At 35.6% G+C, this 13,988-nt stretch overlaps 1 protein-coding gene across 1 annotated transcript in view; it reads right to left on the bottom strand.

The window, feature by feature from the left end:
• The window catches only part of GLRA3 (glycine receptor alpha 3), a 184,629-nt gene that overhangs the window by 16,234 nt on the left and 154,407 nt on the right, over nt 1–13,988 (bottom strand). The window contains exons 6-8 of the mRNA XM_075197606.1: nt 12,120–12,257; nt 6,434–6,648; nt 2,571–2,717 (exon numbers count right to left, since the gene is read on the bottom strand). Coding sequence (XP_075053707.1) covers nt 2,571–2,717; nt 6,434–6,648; nt 12,120–12,257 — 500 coding nt within the window. The remainder of the gene's footprint in view (nt 1–2,570; nt 2,718–6,433; nt 6,649–12,119; nt 12,258–13,988) is intronic.

The following is a 13,988-nucleotide window of genomic DNA, read 5'->3' as shown; positions in this document are numbered from 1 at the left end:
TGCAAGGGAAAGTCTGGTCTATCTCATTAAAATGGGGACAGTTGGGGCTATGTTATGCGGGTGGAATGGGTTGTTATTTTATAGGTTTCATATCCTTGTAAGACCATGCATGATGCACAGCTGATGCTTTAAGGCAAGTTTTAACTTGCCATGCGTAATATTCATCAGTAGGTCCCCTATTTACTTTATTTTGGATTCCTGTACTTTTTTCATTTTCAATGTTTCAGTTCAGTAATGTGGCACATATTACAGATTCATTTCCCCTTTCCTTACAGGTGTCAGCTCGATGACGGGGAACCTGCAGAAATTTTTTTTTTTTATCTAAGTAAATACATTGTAAATTAATACACATTCTACTAATATTAATGACTGAAAACACAATTAATTCTTCATGGGAATATGGGGACTGTACATTAGTGTAAACAGCAGAAGCATATTAAAAAGTGTAGTGCAGTGGTCAAACTTTATCTCTCTACCTGTGGGGCAACAACAAGTCCCAGCAGGTAAAGAGGATAAGCTAGACCACTGGAAAGCATGAGCATAGTTCCTCAGAAGCAGAAACATTTATTTTCATTTGTTTCAACCTTATTGTTTATGTGCATGCTTTTTTATCCAGCAATAATAAAAATAACCTTTCATTTTAAAGAAGAATAAGATAATAAATGTATCATCAATTATTATTGTTTTCATCTTTACAATGTTTAGTATGATCTCTAAATGACAATGGTCAGGGCAAGCCTCAAGGCTCTTACATTTCTGTGGACAATCCATTGAAGATTGAATTCAAATATGTTTTTTACAGATACCAATTGATTAGATAAGAAGCTGTAGCAGTGGCAGAAAAAGAAGATCTGGCATCCTAACATAGAAACAGAATTTGACGGCAGATTAGAACTGCTTGGCCCATCTAGACTGCCCATTTTTTATTGACCTATGGTAACCTCAAAACCTATTTAGTCCTTTAATCTTTGTAAGGATAGCCAATCATGTTTACATTGCTCTACTGTATTAGCCTCTACCACCTCTGATGGGAGGCTATTTCACTTATCCACTACTCTTTCTGTGAAGTAGTGTTTCCTCAAATTTCCACTGAACCTACTTCCCTCCAGTTTCAGTGCATGTCCTTGTGTTCTAATATTTCTCTTCCTTTGAAGAATGTTCCCCCTTTCCCTTCTCTGCTCCATACTATACATATTAAGATCTTTTAATCTCTCCGGGTAAAATTTCTGTTGTAGGTCATGCACCATTTTAGTTGCCCTTCTTTGTACATTCTCTAATGTATTTATATCTTTCTGGAGATATGGCCTCCAGAACTGAACACAGTATTCTAGATGAGGCCGTACCAATGACCTACACAGTGGCATTATTACTTCTTTTTTTCTGCTACTGATTCCTATCCCTATGCAACAAAACATCTGACTTGCCTTTCTCATTGCTTTGCTACATTGCTTATCTGCCTTTAAGTCACCTGTAATAGTGACTTTTAGATCACTTTCCTCCTCAGTAGTTTCCATTATAGTGCCATTAATACTATATTTAGCCTTTGGGTTTTTGAGACCAAAGTGCATGATTTTGCATTTTTTGGCATTGCATTTTAGCTGCCACTCTCTTGACAATTCCTCTAGTCTACCTAGATCATCAATCATTTGTTTTACCCCTCCTGGTGGGTCTGCCCTGTTGCATATCTTTGTGTCATCTGCAAAAAGACATACTTTCCCTTCAATACCTATTACTTTAGTCGCCCAGTCAAAAAAGTCAATATGCTGTTTGGGATCCTGTAGGTTACTGGATTTTAGATATTCTACAACTGTTTCTTTTAAGAGTGTTTCCATCAATCTCCCTACTACTGATGTAAGGCTCACTGGTCTGTAGTTCCTTGCCTCTTCCTTGCTTCCACTTTTGTGCAGTGGGAATACATTTGCTATTTACCGGTCCTCTAGAATTACTCCTGTAGCTAGTGACGGATTTATTAATTCTGTTAATGGTGTTACCAGCACCCCTTTAAGGTATTTTCGTATCTTGGTATATACAAATGCCAAACCCTTCCATTTTCACATATGTCACCCATCTTCCCTCTCATTATTATTAACAGTGTCCCTTATGCTTTTTCCCAGCACCTGGGACCACTGACCCACTTGTCCTCCTCCTTCCTACAGTCCGGAGCAGGGATGACAGATTGTATCCAAATATTTACTACAGTTCACAGTAGTTTTACAGTTCCACAGCATACAATGAATTAAATCAGAAACACAATCTCTAACATTCAAACTCCCAATACAAGGTTGGTGTCGGCTCTCTCAGGAAGGTGGAATTTTCTCTTTACTTTTCTGCTGCCTTTATTTTATCCAGCAACCAAAACAAATGAAATAGTCCTGAACTATTACTACCTCTGTCACACAGTGGTGAACTGTTACCATTTTCATTTTGACATGATTTTCCAAAAGGATTGTGAAAAAATTAGAAAAATGTTATTTATGTATTCTAAGAAATCCAAACCACGCACGTGTAACTCTGACAAAATATCACACATGCTGACACAAGTGTGTAGATATATAATTACACTGAAATACCTTATCCTTCTTTCTCCTGCGTCGAAATCTTAGAAGCTCTTTGTGCTGCCTTGATACAAAATTGACTGCTGCATATTCCAATAAGGCAGAAAACACGAATAGAAGACACACTGCCATCCAAATATCAATAGCTTTAACATAAGACACCTATGGAAAAATGTAATAGAGTGAGGTTTAAATATTTACATAATATTTGGTAAGCAGAAAGCTGTAAAATATTCCCATACATACAGAAATGTGTAACTATGTTTACCAAAATAATGTATCATTAAATGAATTGATGAAATATTACTAGAATTAGTATGTATGCCAGTTATCATTTTATACTGTCATTAGAAAATAAGAGAGAATGAGTATAATAAGTCAGGATATTTATACAATGTTTAACATGTGTGTAGAAATCAACTTCTATGAGCAATACACAAACATTTAATTTCCTGGGGATAGTTATTGTCAAATTTCAACATTTTCGGACTACTCATTACTTTTCATGATATAACACAGGTGAAGGCTTCTACCGGCATAATGATGCATTCAATAAGGTGATTCTGTTTTTGTGGTTCACAATATAAGGGGAACTGTGTTGTCTCATGGATTGATAGGCTTGGGTTGTATTGAGTCTTCCAAAAGGATACCCTCTCTACTTGTAACCTTCCCTCGACTAATTTCTCAACTTGACTAACCAAATGCAACTGTATGCATGGTGTTTCAAGACATCCCTTTAGGATGCAGTCCTATATAGTGTTCCTGTCTGCCCTTTTCCTTCATAATATACAAGAATAAGTGTCATTTATTTAATAAGTGTCAATTATTACTTTGGGCATTCCAGTCCTCTGATTGGCTTATATACACATCACTGAGAACAAAGAACCCACTCCAAATGCCTAAGTTAAATGTAGTTAGCATTCGTGGGGGGGAATTCAATTGGCCGCGTTACTGCCGAAAGTAACGCGGCCTGCACTCTATTACAGTTAATATGGTAATTTGAACCCAGATTTCTGCTTGCGGCTCATTACTGTTACCCCAGTTAAGTAACATATCATTATCTCTACCATTTGAATTAACAGACGTAGCTTTCATTTGCTGAAATGTATTAGGAAAGTCACTTAAAGAAGGCTGCGGTCTTTCTCCTTGAAATTAGACTTTAGTGTTCAATACAATCTGAGATGATTAACCACTCTTCTATGTGTTATGATCTATATTTTCCGTGCCCTCCACATGTAAAATCCATACACTGCTGTATAATCTTTAGTATAGTACAATAAAAGATTCAGTTTTATATTTGTATGCGCTCTGTTCAAAACCTTTTGTGCATTATAGTCTCTAAGGGTCATACAAAAAAGTAAAATAAAAGAAACTGTATCCAATATTTCTAGCACATATGTGATTGTGTTAGTTAATGAGCTGTTAGTGAGCTATTACATACTCATGTATCAGAAAATATTAATATTAAAACATAACTTTATTTTTTACTTAGCAGTGCGAAATATTAAAAGCTTTATAAAAATAAATGACACAAATAATTCTTAAGGATATTGTTATCTAAATGTCCTTGATTTTTATATAGCGCTTATAATAATAATTAAATATATTGCTCTATTATTCCATATTCCGTATTCTTAGGTGGATCACTGGATATTTAGTGAAACTTATGGGGCCGTAAAATAGATGAAAAAAGTTTTATTATATTTTGAAGGATCATTTACATGATAAATTATGCTAGATTGGCGAATACATAGATTATAGTAGCACATTAATGTAGAAATCATTTAACTATAGTGTACCTTATAAGATAAGTGAACCCCAATGGTGGGTTATAGAAGAGATGCAAGTTCTTTACACACTAATAAGTCAACAACACATAAAGTTTAAGCCATGTAAAGTGTCACCTATAATGAGTGAGTACACATGCTACTTTTTTGGTGCAAGTATATATACATGTTGTCTGAAACATATAGTGAAAGATATATATTACATCAGGGGTTCTCAACTCCAATTGAACAATCAACAGTTCATGCTTGCTGGAAAGTTAATTTTAAGGTAAATTATATTATTAAAATATGTGTTATGACAGGGTCATGACTTTATGTGATTAAGGCTATGTGCACATGGGAGTTCTTTTAAATTCAACTTTCCTCCATGACATTTTTGACAGGTACGGGAGATGGAAGCTCAAATAGCGATCAATCCAATAAGGAGAGATGGAGTTTCTTAACTTTACTCCCCTCTGCTCCACAAACATATTTTCATATAGATCTATGAGTTCTACATGAGCTTGTCTCTTTACATTCCATTGAAAGTAACAGCTTTAATTTAACAGTGGTTTAAAATCTGGTTAAACAGATTAATGTATTTTGATGGATTTTGGCTAGGATTAAATCCTGTATTCAAATTAGGTAGCATTATCCTTTCTTTGATGTAGTTCATGTTGTATGATAAAAACGAAATTGTGTACTTTATTATAAATACATGCAATGTAAAAGTGTGTGCTGCTTTAAATGCAATAAAATAATGTTGATTGGTTCTGCTTTGTCCTATATCCTCGAAGCGCAAATAATCTGATTTATCTGAAAAGAAGTGTATGTGTGCTGAAGCAGATGTGTTGCACATGTGTACATTACATGATCAGTCAAACCACATAAAATGTGGAAATTTGAATGTATTATTTGCTGTACATTTGGGATCAGGAAAGGAGAGCCAGTATGTACTGTTCCAAGATGTCAGCAATTCAGTTTTTATCTTGTACATTCTGTGATTGAAATTTCTACTTACATTCTAATTATACATACAATGCACAATAGACACAATTGGGGTTATTTAATAAAATAGTGATATGATGTAACTCATAGTAATCAATCTGATTGTAGCTCTTATATTTCTAGTGCAGTTTAGAAAAATGAAAGCAAACATCTTGTTGGTTACTGTGGATATCAAGACCCAATAAAGCATTGGATGACGACACTCCTAATGCAATAATTCCAAGCATGAAATGACTATTACTATAAATATTTGTGGAAATAATATAATTTTTGTTTGTCTTTATCTTATTTCCACAAAACTCCAAATGAGCTCACCTATTTATAGACTTCACATTAAAATTCAGCGACTCAGTAATTATTCATTTAGAGGCCAAATCTTTGGAATTGATCCCACTATTTGTAAATCCACAAATCAATTTGCCAAACTGATGGATAAAACAGCATTTCCTACATAAATATTGATTGGCTGATGTAGCATTACCTGGGCTGCAGTACAATTGCAGTGTCTAATTACATGTGGATAAGGGGACATTGTAGCTTATTGTAAATTTGTATATTGGCTATTGTATATTGTTAATATTGCAGTGAAGCTGTTATATGGTGGTGGTGACAGTAGCAGTAAAGTCTGTAATCAACGGGTATCTTTGCTGAGGATATAAGGGAGAAATGCCTGCCATGACTGCTTCTGCTGCACTGAATTTTCAGTGGCTTCAGCTCCATCTGCCCATTATGAATAAAACGATTATTTTTATCTAACCTTTCTAACATATGGTATTATATATACCTCTCAATAAATTCATTAAATGATTGCCCTCTCCAGCAATAAATGTCAGAATAAATTGCAACAGATTTCCTTATCTCAATTTGTTTTAAAACAGCCTATAAAATTGATTCTGATTTAGAGGGTACTCGGGGGGATTGTACATATACTAGTAATCAACACCTCTGGTAATTACCAACTTGCAAGCTACATATATCAATGCTTCAGTAATGTTACCAGTACTTTGTGAATTGATAGTATATATTATCATAAACAATTGTTTAGTTCCCAAAATATCATCACTTTGTATATTGTACATATGCACCTTAAGTTGGCATGTTTACCTTTGGAAGTGAGGCTCGTGAGCCAGAACTCTGTGTTGTCATAGTAAGTACAGTAGTTATACCAAGGGCAACTCTGGCTGGAGCTGCATCCATATTGATCCAAAAGGACACCCAGGACAAAATGACAATCAACAGACTGGGAATATACATCTGAATCAGGTAGTAACCCATCTGCCTCTCCAGATGGAATCGAACTTCAATGCATGTAAACTTTCCTTGGTAAAGAAAACAACACAAAATGTTAAAACAGCAGGAATTGAAAATGCTAATTCCAATAATATTACTGAAATAAAATGTATATCACAATGCATTACATGCTAAAGACAGGCCAATAAACTGATTGTGCTCCTATCAAATGATGTTGATTTTTTTAAAAGATATCTTTGACAAGATTTATCTGCAACTAAACTACAAATGAGTAGTTGTATAAATCTTTCTCTTAACCTTCATGTTGTAATGATGACCAGTGACACCAGCTGGTCATGGTCTTCCTCTTTAGCAGTTCTCTTTTCCATATAAGTTAATGTATTCACCGGAAATTGGTTGCTCCCAGGTCTTGTACATGTAGAGACCAACAAAGGGGAAGCAGGTCAAGAAGGCCGAGTCATACACAGATAGACAAAAGGGGGGCAAAAGTAGCTAAAGTATCAAGGTCAAAAAAGTTACTAAGGTCAGAGCAAACAGCAAGAAAAAATGGTCGGGAGCAAAATGAAGGTCAGCAAAAGTGATCCAATCAGACAATAAATCCCAGGTCAGGAAGCAAAACCTCTAACAAGTGTAAGTGACTCCAGGTCTGCACTTATGTGGGCACTGTCAGCTGTGTGTATGTGCAAGACATACAGTGAACCATAAGAAACACAGTATCAGATGCAAGTGGTTATAAGAACACAGGTAAGTACCCTCAGTACCCATCTTACAAATACGCTTTTAAGCGTTACTTATGTAAATGCTTTACAAGCACTCATAATCTCTACACATGATGATTAGCTTTCAAACAATTGAGACTAGAGATGAGCAAAGTTGCTGAGAAATTTTGTACAAATTGAGTTCACTGGTGTATCATGCTTTGTGCAGAGGTGTAAAATTCTGGTGACAGGGGCAGGCTGGGCTGGGGGGCAACTGCCTCCCGGACTGGTCCCATAGTGGGTTACCTTGGGCTGGGTCACTGGGCCACCTGATTTTTTTCCCTTTAAAATGTTCTTAATAGGCAGCTGAGCTGAGTCTTGCCCCCCCCCTCCCCCCGGGCTAAAATTTTCCAGCCCTCCCCTGTCTAGCGATACAAATTTTGAGTTTCCCTTTTGCTTCAACATTCTGCAAAATTTGCGAATCGTGGTGAATATACAGTTTGAACATTTTGCTCATCTCTAGATTTTCTATCTGATACTCTGGTTAACTGTCCAACTGAAAAAGGGTTGAGGCAGTTAAAGAAGAATTAATTTGCTTGCCTACAGATTTTAAAAGAGACATTTATAAAGTATTAGGGATTCTGAGTGTGGAGGATAATTTAAGATGATATGTAATTGGATTTATATATCAAACTATTCTGATTTGACCAATGAATTTGGAACCTGAGTGAAGTTGAATGTTTTTACTGGGCAACCAATACTTTTTACCTATTTTAAACCTATGATCTTGTCTGTTGTGAAGAGTTATATATTATTCCCAAGTATGTAGGAACACAATAAGACATTTTACAACTACAACTATCCCAATAAAACTAAATCCTTTGGATAATGGAAAATTGACAATGAAATCCATGAATATGTGAGTCCATGTTTTTTTAGAAATAGACAAAGGTTGAAATAAATGGAGCAGAGCGAGAAGATTCACTGGTAGTTCATACCTCTCAAGCCTCACTAATGTTAAACTGTTTATTGTAAATGTTAGTGTTTCTCAGCATAGATTTGATCCAGATGACATATTTTACCACAATGGAGACATAGACATATGTTTCAATGGCATAAATTCTCCTGTGTGAATGACATTGTAGAGCCTATTTGCATGAATTTGCCTGATACTGTGGTTGGAGCTAGAAGAAAGGCAAAGGTGGAATAAGTGGAAGTAAAGAATCCCTGTATCAGCTTCTTCTCTAAGTCTACAATCAGTTACAAGGGCTAGTTGCATGTTGTTTTCCAAAGTATCTGGAGCAGGACAATTTACCATTGTATCTGTTATAACTTCAGAAAGCCCCTCAAAATATATTACAAAGAGCAGAATCATTCTACTGGGAGTCAATAGCTCAATGGTTAAACTCATCATATTACTCCTGAAGGGACAATATACCCTGTATAAAGAGTGTAAGATGGCAGTGGCAGATCTTTATGTGTCATCCTGCAGTCCAAAAGCTTCAAAGAAAGAATCATTTTAAGACAACTCTGGGCTCTGGGGATTCAAACTAAAGACTAAGGCCTAGATTTACTAAGCTGCGGGTTTGAAGAAGTGGAGATGTTACCTATAGCAACCAATCAGATCCTAGCTTTCATTTTGTAGAATGCACTAAATATATCATAGCTAGAATATGATTGGTTGCTATAGGCAACATCTCCACTTTTTCAAACCCGCCGTTTAGTAAATATACCCCTAAGTCTGAGATTCTACTTGAAGGGAAAAATTATTACCGCTATTACTATACTATGCTCTTCTGACATTGAAGATCATGATCTGAGTTTGATATACAAATAGTCTCTGAAATGTTTAATAATTTTGTTATCCCCAAAGAACCTGTAAGGTTCTGTGGCATGTTTAACAAAATGACTACTGAAACACAATTTTGACATCTGTACTTTCATGTGTGTATTACTTTAAATGCTTATATAACCAAGTGATTTTGCAATACTTATATAACCAGATGATTTTGCAATGCTTATATAATCAAGGGCACATATCACATTTGTAGCTAGGGTGGTGTCTCTGTGCTCATGTGCAAACTTCTTATCAGTATTATACCAATAGAAAGGCCAAAAAATCATGTTTATACCTTATATGCAAATGATCCTGAGGACATTTGTTTCCTGGTCAATAAAAGCTAAGAAACTGCAACATAACCCTGCTCCAGCTTGGACCACTGCAGGGGTGACAAGTACTCTGTTTGCTTGTTTCCAGTTATTTCCTCCTAGCTTTTGGATGTGGAAAGACGGGGTCCTAGTATCAGTGACTGAACCTATTTACTGGAAATGCATTGGCTAAGTATCACTTTTTATTTACTCTTTGTATCATATTACGCTTTGCATTATATTACTCCTTTATATTATATTCTTTACATAAAATAAATGATACACTTGTTAGACAACTTGGGAGTCACGTGTTATTAATCCAATGTAACCCAAACCTGCTCTTTTCCACTGGGAACAGGTTCAATTTAGGTTCAGGAGTAAAAGCTTAGAGACAGCTTGGATTCAATGAACTCAATGAACAACCATTTCCTGGGCTGAAACTCTGGTAGAAAGATCTTGGGGATCTAAGATATGGCCTGGATATAATCTGAGCTGGGTTCCTTTAAAATGTATTGGTTACTAGTGACACCAGTAGGTCTTTTGTGGCCCATGTTTCTATGGAACATAATTTGTTCACCGGCGCTCAGTTACTCGCATGTCTTGTACATGTAGCTATAGTTGATAATCTATATGTTTTGGTGCTTTTTTAATGGGCAAATATTAGAGAAGTATAATTTTCTCTCTTGCTGAGTCTCGTTTTCTATAGATTTTTTTTCACATTGTTAGGTTAGAAGAAAACTGATTTTTTTTCTAAACATAAACATTGTTCTTAGGGCATTTCAAGGTAAGAAGTGACAAATACATCAAAACCTATATTTAATAATTATGAATCATGAAAGTGAGACACTCTTCCATGTTAAATGTACCAATGTAATGTACAAATGACATGCATTATGGTAAACTATTCTTAAATTTGTGACTAGCGATGTCAACATTTATATTTGGATAGTAGTGATGTCACCCTCGCAAAATAGAACTAATATATGGAGATCAGTGTCACTTGTGTTACTTGATGCATTATGTAAGTGTGCCTTAATGGATGCATAACTGTCAATGAAGTTGAATCACACCTAGATATAAGGATTACCATATACAAGGTAACGTTTTATTACTCCAATTTAAAATGATGTAGTATAAGGAAAATTGCAACCCTGTAAAATAAAAAGAAGTCACCTCAGAGAATATAACATTGTATAACAGCCTGAGGACTTTTATGTGATCATGGACCTCCTCATTGACTTATAATAGTCTTATATTTTCTGATAAGAGGTACATTATTCTCATTACAATGCTAACCAAACAAGCTGCAATATCACAGGCATTTTGCGTGCAGCGATTTTCCGGCCTCATTAACAGACCCAATTACAACAGAAGTGATCTGGCTGCTCAGCCTGAGTGGTTAACAGCTGGATCTTGTCAAATTTGATCACCCATATGACTAGCCAAGATTGTTGTGATCCTGTCATTGAGCTCCTTGGTCAAGCAGCAGGATCTCATTATATATGGTCAGCTTAAGTCAGCAAAAGGAAAGAGCTGTTGTAGTTGTGGTGGAAGTGTGTGGGGAATGTCAATGGAGATTTAGTTATGACACTTAATTTACAGTTTCAAAAGGGTTTCAAACAAAGATTTCTAGGGATAAATGTATCAAGCTGAGAATTCCCGATGGGTTTGAAAAGTGAAGATGTTGCCTATAGCATCCAATCAGATTCTAGTTATTATATATTTAGTACATGCTACAAAATGAAAGCTAGCAGCTGACTGGTTGCTATAGGCAACATCTCCACTTTTCAAACCTGCCGGAATCTCTCAGCTTGATACATTTACCCCCTAGAGTTATTTTTCAGTATATGGTACATTTTGCCATCACTACATTCTGGAAAATAATTTATTACAAGTTACATGTAACTGTTCAAACCCATGACATTACTGGTGTATTACAGGAACCAAAGAGATGTAATAATACTACAAAACTTTTTAAAGCAACTAAAAATGGGAACATTTCCATAACAATTAAATGTTCAAAAATACAACTATAATATACATCCTCAACAGCAATACAGACATTACTGGAATGCAGTATTACATGTACTCAGAAGCTATTCATATAATATATTTAGATTACATCTTTTTATCCTTATGTGGGCAGCACGGTGGCATAGTGGTTAGCACTTCTGCCTTACAGCACTGGGGTCATGAGTTCAATTCCCGACCATGGCCTTATCTGTGAGGAGTTTGTATGTCCTCCCCGTGTTTACGTGGGTTTCCTCCGGGTGCTCCGGTTTCCTCCCACACTCCAAAAACATACTGGTAGGTTAATTGGCTGCTAGCAAATTGACCCTAGTCTGTCTGTCTCTGTCTGTGTGTATGTTAGGGAATTTAGACTGTAAGCCGCAATGGGGCAGGGACTGATGTGAGTGAGTTCTCTGTACAGCACTGCGGAATTAGTGGCGCTATATAAATAAATGGTGATGATGATGATGATGTATTGAAATTGTGATAAACTTTGCAGTAAAATAGTGTTTAGTGGAACATAATGATTCAGATCTATACATTTTATTTGGTTGACAACTTATTTTTGTTTTTATAAATGTTTATTATTTCTTTTGGAGAATACATTATGTTGAAAATCTAAGTCTAATAGATATTTTAAAAAGCCAGATCGAAAACAATAAGGAGAATTCAATTTCAAATACCTGTGTTATAGTGTTTAGTACAATAACGCAAATCTTTCTCTTCTTTTAGAACAAACTGTGGAAGCGTAAGACCATCTGCGATCTGCACAGGTGCATTGTCTTGCCATTCAAAAATGAGATCATTCATCGTGTACCCAACTGGAAGACACACAAGCTCAATCTATAGATACATATGTTAAATGAGGGTTCAATCATGTAGCAACATAAAATAATCAGCATTAAAATATTTTCTTAACTATGAAAAAGAAAATCACCTTTATATTTATTTCTCCAAAGCATTTCTATTGACTGCTCTGTAAAGGTCTCTAGTAATTGTCTAACATCTGCAACACATTCTCTAGTTCCTTGGACATTGTCTTGAAATGATATCTATGGCTCCACATAAAATACTTTTATATAAATTACTCAATAATATCTTGTGTATTCAATTGAAAACAGCTGTGGGTAATACTGATTATCATTTGAAGCATGTCAACAGTTGCCAGAAGAAACATCCCAAATTCAAAGACATTAATCTGACAAGAAACAACTGCTATGTCAAAATCTGTTTTGCCAAATTTAATGTGTTTATTTAAGATGCTCAGGAAATTATGCAGGTTTTCCATGCATTTGTCAAATTATTAATACAACTTTAATTTTTTAGGTGACAGTAAAAGAAAATATTTTTGTCCGCTTTTAAATATCTTTAATATACTGGTTTTTACATGACCACCTATAATTTCACCAATACTTAGCTCAGTATTTTCTTGTCTTCTATGCTTTACTGTATATCAGCCTGGCAGACTTGTTTACTTTCATTGTCTTTGACACATCACTGAAATGTTCTGCTTTTGACATTCAGTTCAGGTAAATTCTGTGTTGTACTCAAAGACTATGAAAATAAAGTCACACAAATTTAATAATGCTGTGAAAACAGGTATGCATGTCCAAAGTGTTTTATTTTGTGCAATGTGTGACTTGCAAAAGGTGCTAACTAAAGATGTTCACTGACCCCCATGTTTTGATTTTGGTTTTGGATCTGTAATAACTTCCTGTTTTGGTTTTGGATCTGTATTTTTTTGCAAATTTACTAAACAATGCTAAAATTACTTAATTTGGCTCTTTTTTTGTTCCTACATTATTATTAACCTGAATAACATTAATTTCCAATCATTTCCAAAATATCTTGACCACCTCACAGGTCACAATATTATTTTAATTAACTTTCAGCCAAAGACTGCTGCGAGCTGGCTGGATACTAAGCGACAAAGCAACGACACAAACAAACGGCAGTTCATAACACATCTAGGAAACATTTTCACACAGCAGTGGCAGAAATGAAAGTGGTGCAAGATGGAATTGTCCTTGGGCCCTCCCACCGACCTATATGTTAAAAAGATTTAACAAAGTCATACAGAAACAGGAACGGTAGCAGGCACAATTTAACAAACCAAGCACTTCAGCAACAAGGCATGCAACTTTTGTGGCTGAAGTGCTTGGTTTGTTCGGGCCCCCACAAAATAAGATACCAATGGGCTTAAGGCAGGTAGGCTAACACTGCTGTCAATGAACTCTACAGTGGCAAGATGTTGTTGTCATCATCCTCAGCCACATCCTCACCTTCATCAGTGTGTACATTATCCTCACACAATATTAATTCATCCTTGCTGGAATCTATTATTACAGAAGTCTCTATACTTTGATGTAATTGCCGGTAAAGGCCTTCCTCGTGGAATTTGTAGTTCATTTTGATGAACATCATCTTTTCCACATTTTCAGGAAGAAGGATCCTACGCTGATCGCTGACAAGCTTTTCAGCTGTGCTGAAAACTCTTTCTGAGTACACACTAGAGGGTGGGCAGGTTAGGTATTGCAAAGCGAGTTTGTACA

This window comes from Mixophyes fleayi, chromosome 1 (assembly GCF_038048845.1).
Source record: "Mixophyes fleayi isolate aMixFle1 chromosome 1, aMixFle1.hap1, whole genome shotgun sequence".
In the NCBI taxonomy this organism is placed as follows: domain Eukaryota; kingdom Metazoa; phylum Chordata; class Amphibia; order Anura; family Limnodynastidae; genus Mixophyes; species Mixophyes fleayi.
This window is presented reverse-complemented; position numbering and strand designations above follow the sequence as displayed.